At 32.9% G+C, this 25,165-nt stretch overlaps 1 protein-coding gene across 1 annotated transcript in view; it reads right to left on the bottom strand.

The window, feature by feature from the left end:
• Positions 1-25,165, bottom strand: part of park (E3 ubiquitin-protein ligase parkin) — a 71,150-nt gene that overhangs the window by 11,858 nt on the left and 34,127 nt on the right. Inside the window, exons 6-7 of the mRNA XM_085823546.1 lie at positions 20,960-21,021; positions 13,423-13,572 (exon numbers count right to left, since the gene is read on the bottom strand). Coding sequence (XP_085679672.1) covers positions 13,423-13,572; positions 20,960-21,021 — 212 coding nt within the window. The remainder of the gene's footprint in view (positions 1-13,422; positions 13,573-20,959; positions 21,022-25,165) is intronic.

Genomic DNA, 25,165 nt, shown 5'->3' with positions numbered 1-25,165 from the left:
GCTTTCTTATCTTATCTAATCATTATATCCTATCTTGTTCATTTGCACTTTTTCAGCTGAGGGTGATGGTTTGGTAAAACCATCGAAACTAGTCCTGTGAAAATTTGAAAATATAACGCTGATTTTTGTTGTTTGACTTCTGAATGTATGTTAGTGTTAAAGTGATAAAAAATGTATAATAATCACATTTAGCGATAAATATTACTAAGTACCAATGAAGTTTTTCAAATGCGATGAATTAAGTGATGTAACTGATTGAAATCCCTAACTTTAATGCAAGGGTTCCAACCCTAGGCCTGCGGGCACCATGGCACCTGCCGATCATTTAACGTGTGCCCACTACTGTGCTACCACAATAAAAATGTTTTAGTTTTTTATAAAATTCTATGTGAAATTTTTCTCATTTTTTTTATGAAATAGAAATTGCATCCAACCCAGATAACAGCACAAAACGAAATGCGACCGATCTCCTTTTTTATTTGCATGTATTATTAACTCTATCCAACTATAAATTCACCTTGAAAAAGTAAATGGTGCCTGCCATCCAACAGATATTCTAGAATGTGCTCTTAGGGACAAAAAGGTTGGGGACCTCTGCTCTTATGTAATTTTATTTCATGCAATATGAAGTTCATGAAATTACATACATCAATAGTTTTATTAGCTCCGAAATTAGGTCAAAGTAAAAGAAAAAAAAATAACAATTTTTACTGTTTACTGTATTTTATAAAATGCTTTCATTATTTACTACTTCAAACAAATTACATTATACACAGACACCTTAAGGCAATAAAAAATTGCAAACACAATATACTAATTACAAAATACATTAAAAAACTATATCATTACATTTATAACTAACAGCTAATTGCAAGAAAATTCCATTAAAATACAATATTACTGAACTTTTTAACAAATTATTTATTTTGGCAGGAAGAACTTCTACAACATTTGGAGTTACACAGGGTTTTTGAATTTTTTTCATTTGCAGTGATTTGAATTTTAATTGTTTGAAAAGTTGCTATTCTGAAACCCTTGACAACATAATTTTGGCTTCTTATAAGTACTCTTAGGCTGCTATCACATTTGTTTGGGATAAGAATTTGCCTCATTTTTTTCCCCCCTACCAGCTTTACCACTGTAAGAAAGACCCTTTTTTTTTTTATTATTTTTTTATTTTTTATTTTATTTTTTTTTTATTATTATTTTAGAAAAAATTGTAAGTTGTTCGTTTTAAAAAACTAATCAGCTATCAGCATTGAATTCCCTGTTTTTAACTATTATTTACAATGCCCAACTAGTTTCCCCCTTTACATGGTAACCCCAAAGTGATTCATGGAGATTATTTATATCAAGTGAGAAAGCAGAAAAATTTTTTAAAGAGTTATTCTTCCAAAATGTTTTGAATATGTGATATGACCTTTAGACTTATTTCAGTATCTAGTATAACTTCAAAGACTGACATAAAATCTTCCTTACATATAGCATAATCATTCTATGTGTAGAGTTGGTTTAAAATACCATGCTTTGTACCCAGTTTAGAGAAGTTTTCATTCTCCTTAGAAATTATAACAGCTATAATATTCTGGCTATAAACTATACCCCTCTATGTACCTCTGGTATTCTTATCCAAACACATTCTCTTATGTTTGCAGTCGGAAATTTTGGCTTTGAAAATCTTAATTTTTTTTTCCCACTTACGCAAGTCTTCACTCATATCAAAAGTGTTTTAAATGTTTAAAAATTTTTTAATGTAGAAGAATGCTTGAAGTGCATTACAGCCACTCTGCAGAAGTTTCACTTGAATGCGCTAGACGCATTATGGACGACAAAGAGGTTAATAGTTTTATTAGCAAATTCTCAGCCACTGTCACTTTTCAAGATTAATGCTGCTCTAAATAGTATGAAAACATCCAACAGATAATAAAGAACTTATTTGGCTTGTTTTTGTCTTTAACACTCTTAATTCAATAAATTTTGTTAATCTTCATAAACCATTATAAACGCAATAGTCTCTAGTCCCTTGTTATTGCATATCAATGAGATCAAATTGAAACCTCATATTTAATTCACTGATTTGTAGTTGGTTAAACAGTAAGATCTTTTCATGAGAGGCTTTGTTTCTTTTGACAAGGTTCACAAAGACTTAAGCATATCATTATAATTTCAAATGTCATTTTCTTAAATTTTACCTTAACCTCTTTTATCATAATTTATTTCATCCTCAATAGTTAAATGCAATATGAATGTCATGAACTATTTAAAAATTCTCCTTCATAAAAGTATAGTAAATAAACGGGTGTTCTTCATTTTTAATTGGAATAATGAGTTTTTCAACACTAGCAATTCTTACAGTATCATACTTGTTCATCACTGATTACCTTCTGCTGATTTCCTGGCTCCTGTTCTAAATAACTGATAATAGTTTCCTTCCTTTCTTTTTTTGATTTGTGATGTCCAAATGATCATCAAAATATAACTTCAAGATTTTCTAATCGTTATACATCGTGCTTACAAATACATAAAATTTGTGGAAACTTCAATTATGTACATGCTAGCAACTGACAATTAAAATAGCACAAAACTGACACTATGCAGCATTCAGAACAAGTGAAATGCTGAACACAAAGTATATGCGAAAATCCTGAAAAATGTGGGTGCCATATAAATAAACAATCACCTGATTTTATCTATTTATAACAAACTGGTGCAACTAGTAGCAAACTAGATAAAAACAAACTGGTGCAGTTGCAAAAGCTATCATCCATTCGCATTAGGTGCTGACATGGGAGACATATACATATATACCTTTGTAACTGCAAATCTCAAGCTGTGCACATTCGAAAATTTTTACATTTACCATTCCTTGTTGTAAACTGTTAATAAAAACTGATTTCTGTGATAAAATCTCACAAATTATTAGTATTGTGGGAACTGTAACTAAGATTATGTAAGAGCGCTATCTAGATTTGGGTGTGGTCAGATGAGGCGTGAACGACAATGAGGACAGACGTGTTCAAAATGTTTTGACAATTATTCTCATTTTGATTGTATAATTGTTTCAAGTAATAAACATGTCTTCAGAAGAAAATTTTGAAAATTTAAAATGAAAGCATAGTACTGAAAGAAGAAGTACTACTAAACTAATTTCAAAAATAGATGTAGCTTTAGCAGATGAAAATGTTACATGTGATATCTTAGACGAACATCTATAAGTTTTAATAGAAAAAAATTAATAAACTAAAGTGCTTAGACAGTCAAATTGAACATTTCATTGATGCAAACTTAATTGAGGAAAAAGTAAACACCAGTACTGATTACCAAGAAAAATGTCTCAGGTATACTAACAAACTTAAACATTTATTGAAACAGAAAGAAACTTTTAGTAACTCGTTGACATCTGAAAAACTGTTAAGTACTTCAAATGATAGTTTGAATTTACCGTCTTCAGTTAAACTTCGTAAGTTAAAAATTAAATCGTATTCAGGAGACCCAAAATTGTGGAATGAATTCTGGAATTCTTTTGAAATCACTATTGATCGAAATGATTCCCTTTTGAAAATTGAAAAGTTTGCATATTTAAAAACATACTTGACTGGAGGAGCTTTAAGTATAGTAGTATCTGGTTTTTAATCAACTGATAAAAATTAAGACAACTGTGTAAAGTTAACTTTTAATGTTGCAAAATGTGAAAAATTCTTCAAATGTTCCAGCTTTGAGAAAGTTATATGATGAGCTCGATATCGCTATACGAAATTTAGATTCACTGCAAGAGGATTCAAAATCCTGTGGTCTAGTTTTGATTGCGATTGTTCTAAATTCATTGCCAGAAAATCTTGTTTTAGATTTTAAGCAAAACACAAAACACATATTCAAAATGCGATGAAGTGTCTGGTATGCAAATATAGGAAAATAACGCTTCTCTGACTCCAATGGAACCAATATTTTATTCCTTACGAAGTTATAGATTCTTATTCATAAGATTTATTTACATTTTACATGCACGTAAAATCGCGTGACAGAAACCCGAAGTTTGTTTACTTCATTCTTCGCGGAGACTAGAAAGGAGTTGTCATTCCGCTTTAACTAAATTTAATTAGAAACTTGACGGAACTGAAGCGACATTACACACCCCCTTCCTAGTGACAGCGATTTCGGAAGATAGTCTTTAAAATGACTAGGGAACTTCACATGTCTACCGGTTCTAGCAGTCTTGGTTTCATGATGAGTTTCTGAATTTTCTTCAGAGTTCTTGAGTACAGGAGTTTCCTTAAGTTCCGCTTTCTTGGAATGGGAGTTTTGAAAAGGAATATCAGAATCTTGCACTAGGAAACATGGCTTTAGTCTGTCTATTGAAACTCTTTTAACCTTTCCTTGGATTTCAATATCGAAGTACTTATCCTTTCTTGCTCTTACAGGATACGGTCCAAGATAGACAGGCTGTAGCGACGAATTATTAATGTTGTTGTATAGGAATATGTGAGAACAGTTGAAAAGGTGTTTAGAAACAAAGACTGTTCTATTTCCATGGGTGGTGGTAGAACTTGGCTTCATAGCTCTTATTATTTTCTGAAGGTTTTGAGAAAATTCAGACTGTTTCATATGAGGTACTGTTGAAAAGAATTCACCAGATAATGCTAAAGGGGTTCCGTATACAAGTTCTGCAGATGAGCAACCTAAGTCTTCCTTGATGGCAGATCTTATGCCTAAAAGAACGAAAGGCAATGCTTCCAGCCATGATTTTGATTCGAGTAGATGACATTTGAGACTTGCTTTTAAAGTTCGGTGTTGTCTTTCGATCAGGCCATTTGCCTGTGGATGGTACGCAGTTGTAGTGTTTGTATGAAAACCAAGATATTTTCCTAAAGCTTGAAAAAGTTGGCTATCAAATTGCCGACCTTGGTCAGATGTTATGCGATTCGGAATTCCAAAGCGTGAAAACCAAGTATAAATCAAAGCTTTAGCAATAGATTCTGCTGATTGATCTTCTAACGGTACCATTTCGATCCATCGTGTATAACGATCGATGATGGTTAGAAGATATTTGAATCCTTTTCAAGGAGGTAGCGGACCCACCAGATCTATGTTTAAATGCTGGAATCTGTGTGGAGGTACTTTGAATTCTCCCAAAGATGACTGCGTATGTCTGTGAACTTTAGATCTTTGGCAAGATAAACATGCTATAGTCCATAGTTGGCAGTCTTTATTCATATTGGGCCATATGAAACGTCATGTTATCAATTTTATCGTGAATCTTATTCCAGGATGAGATAAATTATGGATTGAAGAAAATATTTTCTGCCGAAACTTTGCAGGGATGTATGGTCGATTATAATTTGTAAAAGTATCACAGTAAATTTTCTTGTCGCTGTCCAGTATAGGAAGGAATCTGTAGGATTTTTAAGTTTGGGTTGTTTTTAAGTATCTCCAAGTCTTCATCTTCTTGACAGTCTACTATAGTTTGTAAGTCTATTGCAGATGGTACAGAAATGGTGTCTATGCGAGAGAGAGCGTCAGTGACGGTATTTTCATGCCCTTGCATGAATCGGATATCGGTTGAGAACTGGCCTATATATGATAGTTGTCTAGCTTGTCGTGGCGAAGCTTTTTCCAAATTTTGTTGGAAGGCAATTTCAGCCTTTTCTGATGGGTGAGTTAAGTTTGTGGCATGAATAAGTGCATCTTTTAAGATCTGGAAGGCGTTTCTTGTTTCTGCCGTCCAGGTTTTTTTTTTTTTTTTTTTTTTCTGCAGTTCTTTTTAATACCACTGAGCACTGTTGTTAAAGGTTGTTGCAGTTTCGCACAATTTGGTATGAATCTGTGATAAAAGTTCACCATACCTAAAAATCGTCTTAAACTAGTAAATGACTTTGGTTCTGGGAAATTTTTGATGGCATCAACTTTTGTTGAAAGAGGTTTAAGTCCTTCAGCTGACACTTCATATCCCAGGAATGCAAGTTTTGCTTGACCAAATTTACACTTTGCCGCATTAATTATTCGTTTAGTCTCTCGAGGACTGCTCGCATATATTTTCGATGAGTTTCTTCATCTGGAGAGGCTATTAGAATGTCATCCAAATAGCAAAACACGAATTCTAGTCCATTCAACACGCTGTTCATGAAACGTTGGAATGTTTGGGCCGCATTTTGTAGGCCGAACATCATGAATGGGAACTCGAATAAGCCAAAGGGAATGAGAATGGTTGTTTTCGGTATATCCTCTTCGCGAACTGGAATTTGTTGGTATGCTCTGAGGTCTATGGATGTGAAAACTCTTTTTCCAGCTAAAATGGAACTGCAATCTGTTAAAAATGGGAGAGGGTATCTATCAGGAATCGTGACGTTGTTTAATGCTCGATAGTCTCCACAAGGTCTCCAATCACCTGATTTCTTCATAGCGAGATGTAGTGGGCTCGACCAGTTGCTTTTGGATGGCCTGCATAAACCCATTTGGAGCATAAATTTAAACTCCCTTTTAGCCGCTTTGAGTTTCTCAGCTGATAGTCTCTTGGCTTTAACGAAAACTGGTGGACCTCTGGTTTCGATATAATGTTCGATGTTACGATTTTTAACTTTATTATTAACTACATTCAGTCTTAACAAATGCGGAAAATTGTTAATGATATGTTTATATGGATCATTTACGGCATTTAAAATTGGAATATTATTATTGTTATTTTGAAAACAAGGAGTTCCATTGGTTGTTAAGAATGTAGTACCATCAATCAACTTGCGATTTTTAGAATCTACCAAAAGGTTAAAATTTGCAAGAAAATTCATGCCTATTATCGGTTTGTTAACCTCCGCAATTACAAAAGGCCATGTGAATGATCGTCTGAGTCCAAGATCAAGCTTGAGTAATTTTTGGCCATATGTTTTAATTTTCGTACCATTTGCAACAAAGAGTTCTAATTTTGAAATGTTTTTTTTATCTGCAGGTAAGGGAGGAATGACAGAAATTTCTGCCCCAGTATCTATTAAAAATTGGGTAGCCGATTTTTTGTCGCTCATGAAAAGACCACTAAGCTGCACCCCTTGTCCCTCCGTCGTCAATGAGAGACGGGGAGCTGGTTTTCCGGACTATTTGTCTGCAATTTTGATGAGTAGTTGCAGGGTTGTTTACACTTAAATGACTTATTGCCGAATTTTTTATGATAGTAACAAATATCACTAGATCTGTTACCAATGTAACACCTATCTCGTGATTTGGATCGGTTACGACAATAGGGACGACTGTGGCGTTTCTTTTAAAGCAGAAACTTGTAAGCTAAGTTCACTAACCTGTTTTTGTAAACTTTTAAGCACTTCCGTTTTTACCATTATGGATGATGCAGCAGCTATTTGGGGACTAACAGGATTTAATTCCCAAATCTTATCGGCCATTGTAGCCACTTTTGACAAATCTTCACTACTAACAGATATAATGCTACGCATATTAACGGGTAAACGTTGTAACCACAATCGTTTTAGGAAAGTATCTGTTACTTTATCGCCCGCCAAATTACGCATCTCACACAGCAATTTAGATGGCTTTTTGTGATCCAGTTCTAATTCACTCACTAATTTTTTTGTTTTTTGAGTCTCTGAATCAGCATATAAGGAAATTAGTCTATTTTTAATTGCCTCATATTTATTATCTTGTGGTGGACTTAGCAAAATATCAGATACCTGTGACAAAATATCGGGTTCAATGGAACTTATAACATAATCATATTTTGTTTGATCTGCACTAATTTTTGCATTTCTAAATTGTGCTTCTAGTTGAATAAACCATATTTTAGGATCTGGCTTCCAAAAAGGAGGAACTTTAATGCTTACCTTGGCGACAGACGCATTTGTTGCTTTAATTTCGGTTTCGTCCTCGTCAGCCATTGTAGAATTCGATCACGCCGGGATACACCAGTGAAGTGTCTCATGGAGGAAAATAACGCTTCTCTGATGCTAATGGAACCAATATTTTATTCCTTACGAAGTTATTCTTATTCATAAGATTTATTTACATTTTACATGCACGTAGAATCGCGTGACAGAAACCCGAAGTTTGTTTACTTCGTTCTTCGCGGAGACTAGAAAGGAGTTGTCATTCCGCTTTAACTAAATTTAATTAGAAACTTGACGGAACTGAAGTGACACTACATGCGATGTAACAATTTCTGATCTTCTTTCTTTTTTAAAATGCAAAATTCCATCTCGTGAATCTACATTTTTAGCTTTACATGACAGAGAAGGTTTCTCAGTAAATTCCAGTAATTACCAGTCATCTAAATGTTATAATTGTAATGCATTTGCTCATTTATCTAAATTTTGTCCTGAAAAACATAGTGGACCCAAATGCTTATCTTGTGGAAATTTCGGTCATAAATCCTATACCTGTGTTAGGAAAACTCAGAAGCAAACTGGCAAAAACAACAGTCCAACATCTGAAAAAAAGAATGCTGTCACATCAATCAACTTTCATGTGCCGAACCTACTCCGTAAAGTAATCAAAATTAATGATATATCGCTGACCACTATCATTGATACCCAAAGCGAAGCAACGGTTCTGTCTAATGACATTTATAAACAAATGGAGAATTCCACTTTAAGTGTGTTTCATAATATGCTCACTGGCTTTGGTAATGGCAAAATTAAACCAATGGATTATTTTACAGCTAACATTTCAATAGATACGGAACTATTTACAACTTATGTTTATGTTGTAAACAGTAATGTAATGCCATTTGATGCTATAATTGGCATGGATATTCTTAAACAAGGTGAACTTAACATAAATAAAGATGGTGTTCATATTTCTAAACATGTTGTTAAACAAAATGATGTGGAAGATTGTGTACATCAATAATATTTCCCTTGATAACACATTTGAGCTAAAAATAGGTCCTACTGCTACAAAAGAACAAGTTAGAATTATTGAAAATCTTGTCTCCAATTACAGACCTCTTAAAACTAAAACTACAAACACTGAGATGACTATTCAAGTAAAAGATAAAACACCTACTTTTCACAGACCTCGACGATTACCTTTTGTCGAAAGAGACATTGTAGACAAGCAAATTCAAACTTGATTAGCTGATGGCATAACTGAACCTTGTTCTTCCGAATATTCTAGTCGAGTTGTAGTAATACACAAAAAAACAGCAACCCTAGAGTTTGTATTGAATATTGGAAAATAAACAAGAAAATAGTTAAAACTTGGTATCCCTTACCCTTAATAAAGATGGGACAAACTACAAGATTAAGACACAATAACACACCGAATAAATATTAATTCAGAAGTCAAACAACAAAAATCAGCATTATTCACAAAATTTTCACAGGACTAGTTTCCATGGTTTTACCGAATCACCATCCTCAGCTGCAAAACCGCAAATGAACAAGTTAGGAAATAATGATTAGATAAGATAAGAAAGCCTGGACAAGAATAAGCAAATGGCGCCACCTGTTGGTGAAACTAGAGCAAAAACATAATTTCTTTAAAGGACGAAAGCAAAGTTGGATTGGAATTAGGATCGTTAACCAGAACAAAAAGATTTTTATGAATGTGAAATGTCTCTAGAAAATCCAGTTCTCCAATGGAACATGTTTTTTGAATAATTTTGGCAGCAGAAAAATTGAAAGTGTGATTTTCGGACCAACAATGTTGAGCAACAGAAGATTTCTGTGTTTCCTTTTTTCTAACATATGCCTCATGTTCCTTGACGCAAAATTTTAAGGCTCTCTTAGTTTGGCCAATGTAAATTAAACCACACTGGCAAGGAATCCTATAAATACCCCAGGAATTCATATCCTGAATGGGGTCCTTGAGTATGGAACTCGGAATTTTATTAATGGGAGAATAAACAACCCAAAAGTTAAATTTCTGCAAAATATGTGCAACTTTATAACTAATTGATGGAAAGAAGGGAATGACAACAGAATTTTTATAATCTCCTAAAACAAGAGTGTGCCTTTTAGTGTGTTGAGATGGGAATTTTTTAACTGCTTGATTAATAATGTTGGGTGAAAAGCCCCTATCAATAGCTATTGCTTTTAAATAATTTAGTTCTTCATCAAGGGCTCGTTTAGAGGAGCAAACTTGAAGAGCACAGAAAACATAGGAATAAAATGAAGCTAGCTTTTGTTTAGTCGGATGACATGATTTAAAGTGTGGTGGAAGGCAAACCGATGAAGGTTTACGGTAAACCGTAGTACTGAAGTTGGATGTGTTACGTGTGACCAGAATGTCGAGAAATGGAAGAGAATTGCAAGTCTCAAGTTCAAAAGTGAACTGAATAGTAGGATCAATAGAATTCATTGTTGAAAGAACATTATTTAAATTATCTTTATTACCTTCAAACAGGGTAAAAGTATCGTCTACGTAGCGGAACCATGGCGGGAAGTTTAAAGTTTCAAACAATTTTGATTCATAATAATGCATGTAGATATCAGCCAGGATGGGACTGAGGGGCTTCCCATGGCTAATCCCTCAGTTTGCTTGTAATATTTATTTTGGAAAACAAAATGTGTTTGTTTCAAACAGATTTGAGTGAGAGACTACCAAACTACAAGATGCTCATACATTCACTACAATTGATTTAAAAAATTCTTTCTTCCATATTAGTGTCGAAAAAAAATGCCAACATTACACTTCATTTGTCACACATAATGGACAATATCAGTTTCTACATGTACCTTTCAGTCTCTGTACTTCTCCTTCTGTATTTCAAAGATTTGTAAATTCCATTTTCAAGGATTTAATCTTGCAAGGTCTTTTACTGTATCTAGATGATATCATTATTCCTGCTAAAGATGAAGATGAAGGGATTCAGTGTTTGAAATCCGTTTTCTCAGTTGCATCTGCTTATGGATTCGAAATTAATTTTAAGAAAGCTAAATTTTTGTCACAGAATTGAATTCTTTGGTCATGTCATCGAAAATGGTCAACTGTTTCCATCTCCTCTTAAAACAGCTGCTGTTACTAATTATCCTGAACCTAAAAGTCACAAAGACTTACAAATTTTCCTTGGTCTTGCCAGATATTTTCATAAATTTATTCTCAATTTTTCCATAATTTCTCAACCATTAACTGATCTCCTAAAGAGAGGCAATGACTTCCACTTTGGTGACAATGAAAGAAAAGCTTTCAGTCTTTTGAAACAATGTTTATGTGAAAAACCCGTACTCAGCATCTATAATCAGCACAGCGATACCGAAATACACACTGATGCCAGTATCCATGGGTATGGTTGTATACTCATGCAAAGATCTATGATTGATAATTTCCAACATCCTGTTTATTACATGAGTAAAAAGACATCTGACGCGGAAAAGAAATTCACCAGTTACGAACTTGAGGTATTGGGTGTAATTCAAGCTTTGAAAAAATTTTCAGTTTATCTTTTAGGAAAACACTTCAAAATTATTACTGACTGTAACGCGTTCAAAATGATGATGAACAAGAAAGACTTAAATACATGAACAGAGCGTTGGGTATTGATGTTAGAAGATTTCGACTATGAAATCGAACACAGAACTTGAACACGAATGACACATGTTGATGCATTAAGCAGATCCCTTATTATGGTCATCACTCAAGATAGCCTCATTTTGAAAATATAAAAAGCTCAAGAGCAAGATGATCACATCCGAGCTATCAAAGAAGTCTTAAAAGTTAAACCTTATGATGACTAGTGTGTTAAAGCTGATATACTTTATAAATTTGTAGATGGTAAGGAATTACTTATTGTTTCAGAATCAATGCAGAGTGACATAATTAAGGACGCACATCTTCGTGGACATTTTGCTTCTAAACGAACTCAAGAACTCATCAAACAACAATTTTATATTCCTAAACTTAAAGATAAAATTGACAACTAAATTGCTAACTGTGTTTCTTGCATACGAATTAATCATAAATGTGGTAAACAAGAATGTATGTTGCATTCTATACCCAAACAAGATGTACCACTTCACACATATCACACTGATCATTTAGGACCACTCCAGAGTACTCATAAAAATTGCAAGTATATTTTGCTGTTATTGACTCTTTCACAAAGTTTGTATGGCTTTACCCAACAAAATCTACTGATAGCACCGAAGTAATATCTAAATTGGACAATCAAAAATTTGTCTTTGGAAATCCTTCGCATATAATTTCAGATAAAGGCTCAGCATTTACATCAAAAGATTTTCAAGATTATTGTTCAATCAACAATATACAGCACATTCCAATTACTACAGACTTCCTCGTGCCAATGGACAAATTGAGAGATTGAATTCTGTCATAATTTCTGTTCTTTCCAAATTATTGATTAAAAATCCGTCAAAATGGTATACACACGTCGGTGAAGTTCAGCAAGTGATCAATTCAATACCAAATGGAGTATCAATACAACTCCATTTGAACTCATGTTTGGAACTAAAATGAAATCCGCTAATCATGATAAACTTACAGAGCTATTAAATGCAGAGATCCAGTCAGATTCCATCAATGCTCGTGATGATCTTCACAAGGAAGCTAGAGAACAAATTTTGAAAGTCCAGGCTGAAAATCATAAAACTTACAATTTGCGACTTAAACCATCCCGTAAATTCCAGCTTCATGATCTAGTGGCAATCAAGCATACACAATATGGACCTGGTCTTAAACTGAAACCCAAGTTTCTTGGATCCTATAAAATCGTAAAAATCAAGCCAAATGATACTTATGACGTTGAAAAATGTGGTTTCTTCGATGGACCCATGAAAACAAGCACTTGCGCTGAATTTACGAGACCTTGGACTTCAATAGAACATATTACCTAAACTTTTGTGTTTTATGGACAGTTACTCATACGAACTCACCTACACCTTTGGACTTTAAATCCTATTCATCTTTTCTTTGATTATGATAAGTAACTATTATTTTTTTCTATTTTTCTAGGTGCCGTTAATAGAAGATCCAGATAGAATATTATTTTCATTTATCTCTTTTAATTTACTATTTCCATTTATCTGTATTAATTTAGTATTTTCATTTATAGGTTAACAGCATTAGTATTTTTTCTTTTTACCTTATTTTATATGTTAAATTTCACTGTTTGCTCTTGTCATCTGAGGGCAGATGACTATGTTGGATGGCCGAATTATGTGGGAACTGGAACTGTAACTAAGATTATTTAAGAGCGCCACATCTAGATTTGGGTGCGGTCAGATGAGACGTGAATGATAGTGAGGACAGACGTGTCCAAAATGTTTTGATGATTATTCTTTTTACTTTTCTTTTCATTCTAATGTAAATAAATCAATCCTAGTTTAACTTCATGAGTTCTAGTTATGCTTATCATCAATCTTTCCCCATAATATTAAACAGTTTATTTGGTTATTATTAACAATAATTGATGATCTGCTTGCACCATAACAACTACAGCAAAAGAAATGTCACAAGCAAATAAATACTCACACCACATCCCCCACCACCATCTTGAACACATACTACACGACGACATTCAGGATCTGGCAAAAGACCAGCCCCACATCCTGGTTGTGGGCACAGAACACCTCCTGCTTGAAGAAGATATTCCTCTGCACCAAATCTTTGATACCTTGAATACTGATTAAAAGCATAAAGGAAGTTAACTTTTGAAAAAACATGAAATAAACTGAAGTGAGTATGAAAGCAAACTGACATTTTACACATTAACCATTTACCAATAAAATGGTAGATTAATTTATTTTACTTTTTTATTTCATTAAATATATAATTATAATACTAGCTGGGCATGCAAAAGATAAACTATTATGATCAAAAAAATTACAGTCCATTTCTCATTTGATTCATTCTGATGTAGGAACACTGATAATTATTTCATATAAACTTTCGTTAATTAATTTGTTTGTACTGCACAGTCATAAATCTAATCTCTAGAATGTCATTTAGTAATTACTAATTAATTTATTCTAAAATTTTTAATTTATATGAAATTTGTGGTTTTCCCATAAATTGAATGCACAAATACGATGAAAAATGAACAAAATTTATTATTATCACAACAAATAAAACAAAACTCTTATATTTCCTCAGATATTCATACAGTATTACAATATCTCACAGTAGTTATCTTTTAACTACTCAAACGTTCAACAGAACTTAAAATTCAAAACAGCTAGAGAAAGCTAACCGCGAATTTGCTACAGTCAACAAGAACAGTTTTCTAAAAAAACTTTTAAAACAACAATTAATTAATGAATTGAGAGATTTTCATGCTGCTTATATAAGCTTTATAAATGCGCGAGAATTTTCTGGTATTTTCTCGAAATCAAAAAGAGATATTTATTTATTTATTAAATGTTAAATGCACGTGCTCTTGTATTTTTAATTTTTCCGGCTTAGCTTTCTCATAATATTCATTACACGCTGCACTGCACGGGGAATAAAACAATTTAATTTATAATTCTACTATCATTAGCTATTTTAATACCAAATCCGTAACAGTAGTAAATAATAACGCAGCATTATTTTTCTCTGAAACAAATTATTTTAAAAATTATTTCCATTCATGAAGTAACTGAAACAGGCAAGTAAAATTTGGAAAAGAGTCAAATTATTGCACAAATGTTTCTATTTAGTAACACTGTGAAGTAAACATTAGTATGAATTTCATACACTGATATTGAATAATAAACAATCCTAATGTAAGAAAAAAGCCTCAAAAACTTAAAAGGGGGTACCATAAAATTGGAAAATAGAATAACGATATGAATATTAGAAAATATGGTACATTTTTACAATCTTAAAATAAAATTTCTTTTAATCTAAAATATTACACAATATTTTTCATGTGGAAGAGAAAAGAAATAATATTGTGAGACAGTCATTAATGTTAGATCATAAAGTTTAAAACAAAATCAAATTTCATGTTTAGTGTCATTTATTATGGAAAAAAAAGTTTTTTAATACTATACAACAGGGGTGGACAAACAGTGGCCCATGGGCTATATGCAGCCACTAAAACATTCAGAAAGGTCCACTTTGAACCAAGATTTCCTTCCTGTGCGCAACAGAAGATTCATCTCGTATTTTCCGTTAAGACATCAATATGACCGCATCAATATGTATTCCCAGGTTAGACACAATGTGCAGTGCTTTTGTGGTTGATCTGGTTAATTTCAATTTTTCTGCAACAGTAAATATATAAATTTCCAACTTTTGTGAAGCCATGAACTTTCCAAAGAAAACATAACATCAGTGATTAATGTCATGTTTAAAGAAGAATGGACAAACAAATATTCCTCTGGAAATATGGGAATAAAGCAGTGTGTTTAATGTGTCAAGAAATGATAGCCATGTTTAAGGAGTACAATATGAAACGCCATCAATAAACAAAACATTAGAAATATAGCTACAAACGTTCCAAGGAAGAAAGCAAAATAAAAACTGTGTAGATGTGAAAAGAAGCAAAAAATATTATTTACAAAGCAATCAACACTTCAAAATAGTACTATAGAAGCAAGTTTCATGTTAGCCTACAACCCTGTCGAATACAACAAGCTTTTCGAACAGCGAGTTTCTTAATATGGTTTATGGCAGATTGTGCAAGAGTATTGTGCCCTGATGTAAAAATCAAATTTGAAAGCATTTCATAGTCAGGACGGACTATAAAGAGGCACATTGACTCAGTGAACTCCCAGATTAGGTGGAAACTACAAGCAAAGATTGTGTTTGGTTTTCTTTGGCAATGGATGACAGATGTTAAGATGATGTTTGCTGCTGATGTACTTGAGAAAGTAAAAGAACTGACTGTGGCATTGCAGAGGCAGTCATTTTAAAAGATGTGGAATCCATTAACCTCCACTTCCACAAAGTGGCCCATAAATCAAAACAACTGCCCACCCCTGCTATACAACATGCTGTACAAAAAACTATAAAAATGAACAAGATTACAAATATCTTACTTATTTAATAAAACTTATAATAAACGTATATAACAGTCATGGCCAAACTGTGGCTTGTGAACAGCATACGGCTCTCTGATACTTTGATAACTGTGGTTTGCGAGCTACTTGTGATCCTTTGCCATCTAATATGTGGCTTGTTTGGAATAAATACAGTTTAATTTCTTAATATAAATGGAATTTGAAATAGAAATCATGCAGTGCCACATTTATTTATTAATCACTAAATTAATTTCTGATATACTGAATGTAAAAATTTGATAGATTTCAAACTGTCCACTGCTGGCTTACAATCAGAGTAACAAAAACGTAAAATTAGAAATAATTCCATTTCTGGTAATTACTATTCCGATTATGTTCCTTTTTGAACAATAATCATCGGAATACACTAATACGAAGTTAATCTAAAATTCAATGCTAATACTTTTATTTAATTATTCTCCATAATATTTTTTCTGTCAAGTTAATTTTACTTCAGGCAGAATCTACTTACATTCCTGCGATCTCACTTTTTATTACAGTTGTGATCTACGTGAAAGATTTGCTATTCATTGTAAGGTACTTCTTTTATTCAGTCCTTAAATGCCATGAGCTCTTTTAATATGTGGAAGAACTTTATGAGGATTTTATTTTTGGTGAAGTCAACCTTCAGCCTCTTACTTGATTAAGAGACTTATATAAAATTCCTGTGGAACTTCTTTAAAATTAATTTCCTGTCTCTAAGCAAGTCAGGCATTTGTAAACAATAGCTTCACACATCTTGCAAACATTCACAATAATGTGCTTAATGAATACTTTTCCCACATGGTTTTGGTTTGGTTTATTTAATTATGGCAAAGCACACTAGGGCTATCTGCCTAAGGGGAGGGATGCCTTCGTGGAGGACTTTCTAAGGGAAACTGGCTCATATACACATTACACATGGGGGAAAACCATGCAGCTAGCCCATTCATGGGATTCAAACCTCAAACCTAACTACCAGTGTTCAGTGGCTTTACTGCCCGGCCGCTGATGGGCTCTTTTCCCACATGAAACTCTATCTTTTGTAATAATTCCTTGAGATCATAACTTATTTCACCAATCGTTGTGTATGCTGAAATACTTAAAGTCGTGGGAAGAATCACTGGTTTGACAGCAATTTAAATTTTAGTCAAAGTGCTTACTTCCCATTTTATAAAATATTGTTATTTCAGACAGAGATACTTCATCTTAATTATAAAATTTTCATGTCAATAATGCTGCATCAAGCAATGAGGAATCAACAGAACACAAACATATCTCTTCTCCAAATTTTCTGTCAAAATCGGCATATTAATGTTGGCGAAATCTCTTTAGCTTGTGATATTTTCTTGTATTGTTCTATTTCTTGTTTGATAACCTTCTTTCTTTTTACCTTGCACTAGGTTAGAGGCATTTTCCTGCACCAGGTTAGGCACTAGCTTAGAGTCGCCGGTAAATATCACACTAAATTAGAGGCATTTTGCTGCCTGGCATATCTAAAATTTTTCTGCTGTAAAAAGTACTGCCGCTCTGCAGCTGCACCAGTTGCTCCAAAAAAATTACACTTGCATTACTCTTCTTTTAATCTGTTGATATTGTCTTCCTAATTTTCAATCATCATCTGCATCTGACACGTCCTTCATGAAAGCTTAGTAGCCCAATGAAAAGTTGTACAATGATCCGCTGCTTAATCACCAATTTTCAGTCAATAATGTGAAATTTTGCTCATTTAGTTTTAAAGTCACATCTTTTATTTTCTAAAGTATCCTCTGCCTACAGACTTCAAACTCCATTTGAGATTTATTTTCTGTACACAGTTAGGTAACCCGATGGAAAGTTGTACTATGTAACCGTTAGGTTGAAAATAATTTTATTTTAAATTTTTTTCTGGGTTATTTTACTTACACATTTAAGACAAGACTGTAAGTCATTTGACTGTCTTTATGGATCCAGCAGTTTGAGTATGGTGGATCCATTCACCTATTTGTCAAAAGCTTAGGAACTAAATTATTGTGCAAACGTCTGCCATGTTACAAAAGGCCTCCATATCAAACATCTGTGCATGTCCATAGAAATATGAAGAGTTACGCGTTCATGTTATATCAGCACTTGCGAAATAAATTCATTACAGCAGTAACCAGTATGTTTTCTTTCTGTAACATTAGTTTTCATTCATCATCTATTTGAAAAATAGCTCAAAATTAAACAGCTAGGTTGAACAGTTTGGCTGATAGACAGATGGAATATGTGCTTCACAAAGCATTTATATAGCTCGACATGAATTACTAGATTTATTAGCAATAGGTTATGTATGTCCTGAATAATCATTATGATTCACAAGGTGGTTTTGAGAATTTTCAATGATGCACATGAACTTCGTTATCTATGTCCAAAATAATTAGGACAATTCGAGAGATAGTTTCAAGAATTTTTAATGATGTGCATGAGCTTCATTATCTACTTCCAAAATTATTGGGATGATTCGAGAGACAGTTTGGAGAATTTTCAATGATGCACATGAACTTCGTTATCCATGTCCAAAATTATCAGGACAATTCAAAAGCTAGTTTCGAGAATTTTCAATGATGCACTTGAACTTCATTAGTTATGTCCAAAATTATCAGTATGATTTGAGAGATAGTTTCAAAAATTTTTAATGACGTGCAGTGTACTGATTACTAAAAAATTCTAGCAAATTCCATTGGATGCCAGGCTGAAATACTGTATTAGTCAGGGTCGTCATGAGAGATACTAATTATTCAAATACCAATGGAATTGCGATCATATTCTTTTTTTGGTGAATTTTTCTATACTGGGCATTACTAAAAATAGTTATTCCAAAATTTTGGGGAAAAAAGTTTAATGATTTCTTAGGTTAGGATCCAAAGATTCGAATGACCTTGGGCCTTATGTTAATTGTGTGGAGAAACAAAATTATTTTTAAGCAAAAGCCTAAACAAGTTAATAGCTTATTTTTAAATAAATATTCTTTCTTGGCCTTTCTTGACCTTGGGCCTTATGTTAATTGTGTGAAGAAACAAAATTATTTTTAAGCAAAAGCTTAAACAAGTTAATAGCTTATTTTTAAATAAATATTCTTTCTTGAATAACAGTTTCTCTGCAGTGCACTTTGATAGATATCATTTAATTTATAATTTCTAAAAAACTGCTCATGAGTTAACAAAAACAGCACTTGATTTTTTTTTCAATAATGATTTGTAATTTACCTAAATAACTTTTTTTATGTAATTGTAGACCAATGAATATGCTTCCAATTCGTTTTACTTCTACGTCAATAAAATAAAAATAATTATAAATGGAGAGGTATAATGGAAATCAGAAGAAAATATTTAGTTTCTCTGTTTGAAAAAAAAAAAAAAAAAATGCTCAGTTGCCCAGTACAAGAGTTACATTTTTTTTTCCCTTGGAACTTAACACTTTTCTAAACACAAAACAGTAGATATAAGATGTATTTATTCATATTTATATGTAATCATGTTAATAATTCATTAATTTACTTCAAAAGTTTCTTTATATTCAAAACCTGTCACATTATTTTTGAAACAATATAAATTTGAATTTGTGGCTCTTGAACGTTCATAAAAACTATCATGTGGCTCCCATCTTCTTGAAGTTTGGCCATCCCTGGTATATAATTTAACTCGTAAAATTAGCATAGGTAGTCTGATTTCTTAATACAATAGTTTCAGAAAAAAATACAAAACCCTAAGATATTAATAATGTTGTTTCATCCCAGGTGCATGAATAAACACAAGCTTCAACCTATTTTAAAAAAAAAATTCCTTTAACACATATCCTTTGTTATTGATCCATGCACTTCAGTTATGCATTGCTTCAAGTTACTGTAAGTCCTGGGGAAGTGGAGGCATGAACAAACACTTTGTCTTTAACAAAACCTCATGGAATAAAATCACAAGTGATCTTGGTTGCCAGCAAATCAATGGCATATCATTTGACCTAACATGGCCAATTCAGCAAATGGGTAGACTATCATTCAGGTGCTGGTTTATGTTCCAATGCCAATGTGTTGGAGCAATTGTCTTATAGCAAAATGAAGCCAAGAACCACCTCCTCCTCCAAAGGAAGGAAAAACACTTTGATACGATAACTTGGTAAATACACCTGTTAATTGATTTTTCCATGAAGAAAAAAGGACCAAAAACACAACTGTTCAAAATAGCGCAGAAAACGTTTGCCTCTAGAGAATTACACTCATGTTCCATTACATCATGTGGGTATTTTGTGCCCCAAAATCTATGCATGCTATGAATCTATTCTATGAATTATTGTGATCAGCTTCATCCATAAACACAAGTCTGTTCACAAAACCATCTACACCCAGCTTATCTCGCTATTTCTTGCGATACAGCTTTATGCAATTGTTTGCGAGATTTTAATACCATCTGAAAGGTATATATGGCCAGCATAGTAGACATTTCCGTAACACACATCGTACTGTTACATGAGGCACATTGGATTCAGAACTTGTACGTGTTGATTTTGTGGGACTTTGTAAAAACATTTCTCGAATTTGTTCAACCACTTTAATTTTGGCTGCTGTTAGTCCTAAGCTGGTTTTATTCCATAAGCAGACCGTGACTTGAAACTGTTTCAGCCACCATTCAATATATAATGTCTTATAATGAATGACAATATATGATAATGTTTTGATGTATTCCCAAACATACTATGCTTTCTCCTACATGGATACTGATTAACAGTGCCTCTAGCAGCAATTTTATGGCTGGAAGATTTTATCGCTGTCGCCATATAAAACTTTTATAATTGTAGTTTTACAATTAATTAGTTTCAGCTTAATAAATTAATTACAAAATTTGTACTATGCTATTCTTTTTAATCCCATCCAATAAGAAACATTGTGCATTTTAAATTTGGAATTTGACATCCAAAATTTTTCTCATTTCCCAAAAATGTACAAGGATTTTTATTTGCTACTAGCCATCTTTAAATTTTGCTAGCAATCATACTAATACATAAAAATTTCATAAAATATTTCAACTAACCTGTTCATCCCCAAGCAACCTGAAGTGGTGTGGTTCTTTAATAAGAGAATCTGTGCAACCGGCTGCAAATGGGGGTAGAAAATCTCAGAAATGAAAGTAATATACAAAACAATAAAATATAATATGTAGCAGATTAACAAGATTTATATTTATTAAATATATATATATATTTTATTAATTTTATTAATGTATTTTAAGATATATATATATTTTATTAATGTATAATATATAATATTTATTATGTAAAATAAAATTATACATAATAAATATTATATATTATACATTAATAAAATTATACACACACACACATATATAAATTTACTTGAAATATATATAAACAAAAATGCTAATAAACAACATATGTAATGTTTTAATTGAAATGTAACAAACAAAACAGCTATAAAATAAATTAATATAAAATGTAAACTGAAAGTACAGAAACTTAAAAAAAAAAAAAAAAAAAAAAAAAAAAAAAAAAAAAAATTATGTAGCTTACATATTATCCCATTCCAGTAATAAATATTGGAATCTTCAAATAAAGATTTTGTATCAGTGATTATGTATTTAATTACATAATTCTCAGATTCCCATTAATTCTCAATGTTTAGTTTTCCTCATAAAAGCTCCCAAACTGTAATTTATACTCATCTGTTTGGGAAGGCAATTAAAATTTGGAATATTAAATAAAGGAAGTTGTGTCAAATTGCCCACTTTCCACATGTAATTGTACCACTAGGAAAGAAGTATGAAATCGGCCATAAAATGATGTTTTTGAAATTAGATAAACAGCTGCAACGTATGATTGAACTGCTATAATTATATTATGTTTATTATTAATTTTTATTCTGAAAATAATTTTTAATTACATGCTATCTTTCTGTATTTTTAAGGGAAGATTTCTCCAAAATCAAAAATAATTGCAAGCATACACATCATTAGAAACTTTCAGCCAATACAAAAATCATCAGTATCAGAAACAATGCGGTTAGTGGGCTGTTCACATGCAGTTGTTGTGAGCAGATATCGAAAGTCTTGTATGGATAGTGAAATGACAAATTGGTCAGCCAGCAGTGTGTCATCGACGGTGCACCGATTCCAGAGGAGACAGGAGATTGCTACACATTGTTCGAAGTGACCGAAGAGCTACAACAGCTGAAATCATCACCAACTACAACAGTGGCTACCCAGACAGTGTTCCTCAACACACTGTGCAGCATACATTGCTGTATATGGGCCTACACAGCCGAAGGCTGAAGCATGTCCCTGCACTGATGGCACGTCATTGCCAGCTGCAACTGCAATGGGCCAAGAAACATCAGAATTGGACATTAGAAGAATGGAAGAAAGCTGCATAGTGTGACGAATCACGTTTTCTGGTCCATCACATTGACAGGCGTGTGCTAATATGCCGATTTCCAAACAAAACCCTTGCTAACGGATGCACAATTGGATGGAGACAGGCCGGTTGTGGGGGTGTTATACTTGGTGCGGGCAATGTTTTCATGGAGCACATTAGAACCCATAATCTCCATAGAACAATCCCTGACGTCTGTACACTACATGAACATCGTTGCAGACCAGGTTCAGCCATTCATGACAACAGTATTTCCGGCAGGATAACGCACCATGTGCTAAGGGTTGAATCATCAGGTAGTGGTTCTAGGAACATTCTAGTGACTTTCAAGTCATGTCTTGGCCTCCAAATTCACCTGACATTAATCCAGCAAAGAATTTATGGCTCCACCTGGAAAACCAAATTTGTGTTGCCACACTACTTCCTCGCAATGTGCAAGAGTTGCAGGACTTGGTGAGTGCTTGGTATCAGATACCTCAGACTACCTACCAGCACCTTGTGGAGTCAATGCAATGCCAGGGCTGGCAATTTTGAAGACTAAAGGTGGTCCTACATGTTGTTAACAGGGCGGCTATGATGCAATGGCCCTTTTATGTACATATTCATTTATTTTTCCTTCAGAAAAGCAGAAATTTAAAAATACACTGTTTAATAATATGCAAATTCTGCTAATAGAATTTAAAGAAAAGTTATATGCAACATATAAAGGAAGTCTCCGACCAAAGTGAATTATTTCTATTTCTTTGTCAAACAAATGTACATCAAAATTACTTGAAAAACATGGCAAACTTTTCTGTACTTTTATCCCTTTTCGTTAAAAGGGTTTTAACAAGCAGGAAGTTCTGTGTTTGATTTTGTGAAATTATGAATGCACAGTTCTTCAGAGCTATGTAAATCTTTAGTATCACACTAATAGTTAACCCCAGCTTCAATCCTAAAGCCAAGTGTGAAGCTTCATAGGTAAATACTTTTCCCTTCAATATGTCCCATACAGAGCCACAAAGGTAAAATGAGATCTGAAGACCCTGGCAATCTTTAAAAAAAGATCCTGCAACTGAACAGTAACTGCAATTGATTTGTAGAAATATGCAACATCAAATAAAATACACCACTTGTTAAACTCACTAGCCGCTTACCACACTCAAACTTCCAAGAACTAAAACAAATACTAAGCCCATCTCTGCCACTTATTAAACTCAGATTGGCAAAAGATTCATTCTTCACTACCAGAATATTCTACTTGTACCTATCAAAGCTTTTCATATTTCATACATTTAGCATATTAAGAATCATGGCTTTATTGCTCAGGTATGAAATGTTTTAATAAAATAGGCTTGACCGAAATTGAAAATCTCTGTACCTGGAAGACACTGCTTTAAAAGTTCTTTGCATGCACTGGCCTTCAAGATGCAGAATTTCCACATCTTAAATTTAATAAAAAAAATCCTATAAAGACATTTTAAATGAGTGAGAGTTCATTCTTGAATACCAGCTGATAGGAGGTAGAAGTTTAGCTTCTTTACCCCATCTTTTAGCGTTTCAACTATAGAGTTTGGTCTTCCTAGGGAGTACACACTAGAATAAAACTCTGAAAAGACGAGTGGCAAATTATGGCTATGTCTTGTAAGTACCAAAGAAACAGGGAAAGGTGTAAAGGACCCTTCTATTAATCCAAATAAAGTTTAACAGATGGCACCAACTTATGCAACATTTGACTTAACTATCAATAATAACGGATAAACTAAAGTTAATGACATTTTAGCCTAATGGCTTCACTGTTTAACTAGAGTGCACGATGGCTCTGACTGAAGTCAGTGTAAACAAGCCAAATGGGAAGAATAACTCAACACCGCAGAATTATAATTGCTACAGAATCAAAGTTAGCAATGTGGCCTTCAAGCAGGCAGAACATGCTTTGATTTCACCCTCCAAAAACTTCCTTTAAGTAAGTCCTTCTTCCGACCTAATCTGAATTTCCCACGTGCTGAAAATTTGCATTCTGGCAGGGAAATGAAGTGACACTTGATAGGAAAGGAAGTTAACATAATTTAAAAGTCTCTAAAATTAAAATGAATCTTATACCACATTTAAAATTGCCCCATTGGAATAGATACATTATGTTCACAGTATCATTAAAAAAAGTGAATGAAACGCTTTTGTGCATTACCATTCATTAAGAACTTTAAATGGAAAGGAACTGGCTATTATAGATTAAAGAAAAACTATAGTTTAAAGGAAAGCATTAAACTTGTGATGGCTTGAAGTGGCAGATGGACAAAACAGATAAAGGGTGATCTTTCTGCTAGCTAGAAATTCAATGAAAACATGAATTGTGAAATTTGAATAAATCTCTTAAAGAAGCATTTTAAAATTAATGTGTGATTAATTTGCAACATCTTGAAATGCCAAGCAAAACAATGTTAAATCATTATTTCTAACATTCAACCTTTAATTTTAGGATATTATTAAGACTTTCAAATGTCATTATAGAAAGTAAATTCAGAAGAATTGAATTTTATGAGTCAATATATCTGCTAGAAACCATTCAAATTATAGTTAATACAGGAGTTAATCCTTCAAAAACTATTTCTGAAAATGTGGCTTTCATGTAGAAGAGGCATCAGAGGAACTACAACTATAGTTAACGTTTTAGATAATCAGTGATAGAAGTTGGGAGGATTCATTTTCAGAATATGTGTTTATTCACAACCATATTGAGGAAATGTATATAAAAACTTACGATGAAAATGTTAACAGAAATCAGAAACTGACAGAAAAGTGATGCAAAAAAAAGTGATAATATGCTATCATCAAGCAAATCAAAAAAAAAAAAAAAAAAACACAAAATGGAT

This window comes from Stegodyphus dumicola, chromosome 9, assembly GCF_044657685.1.
Source record: "Stegodyphus dumicola isolate Sdum_Otavi_A_Nest chromosome 9, ASM4465768v1".
NCBI classification, from domain to species: Eukaryota; Metazoa; Arthropoda; class Arachnida; order Araneae; family Eresidae; genus Stegodyphus; species Stegodyphus dumicola.
The sequence above is the reverse complement of the archived record's forward strand: the minus strand, read 5'-3'. Positions and strand labels throughout refer to the sequence as shown.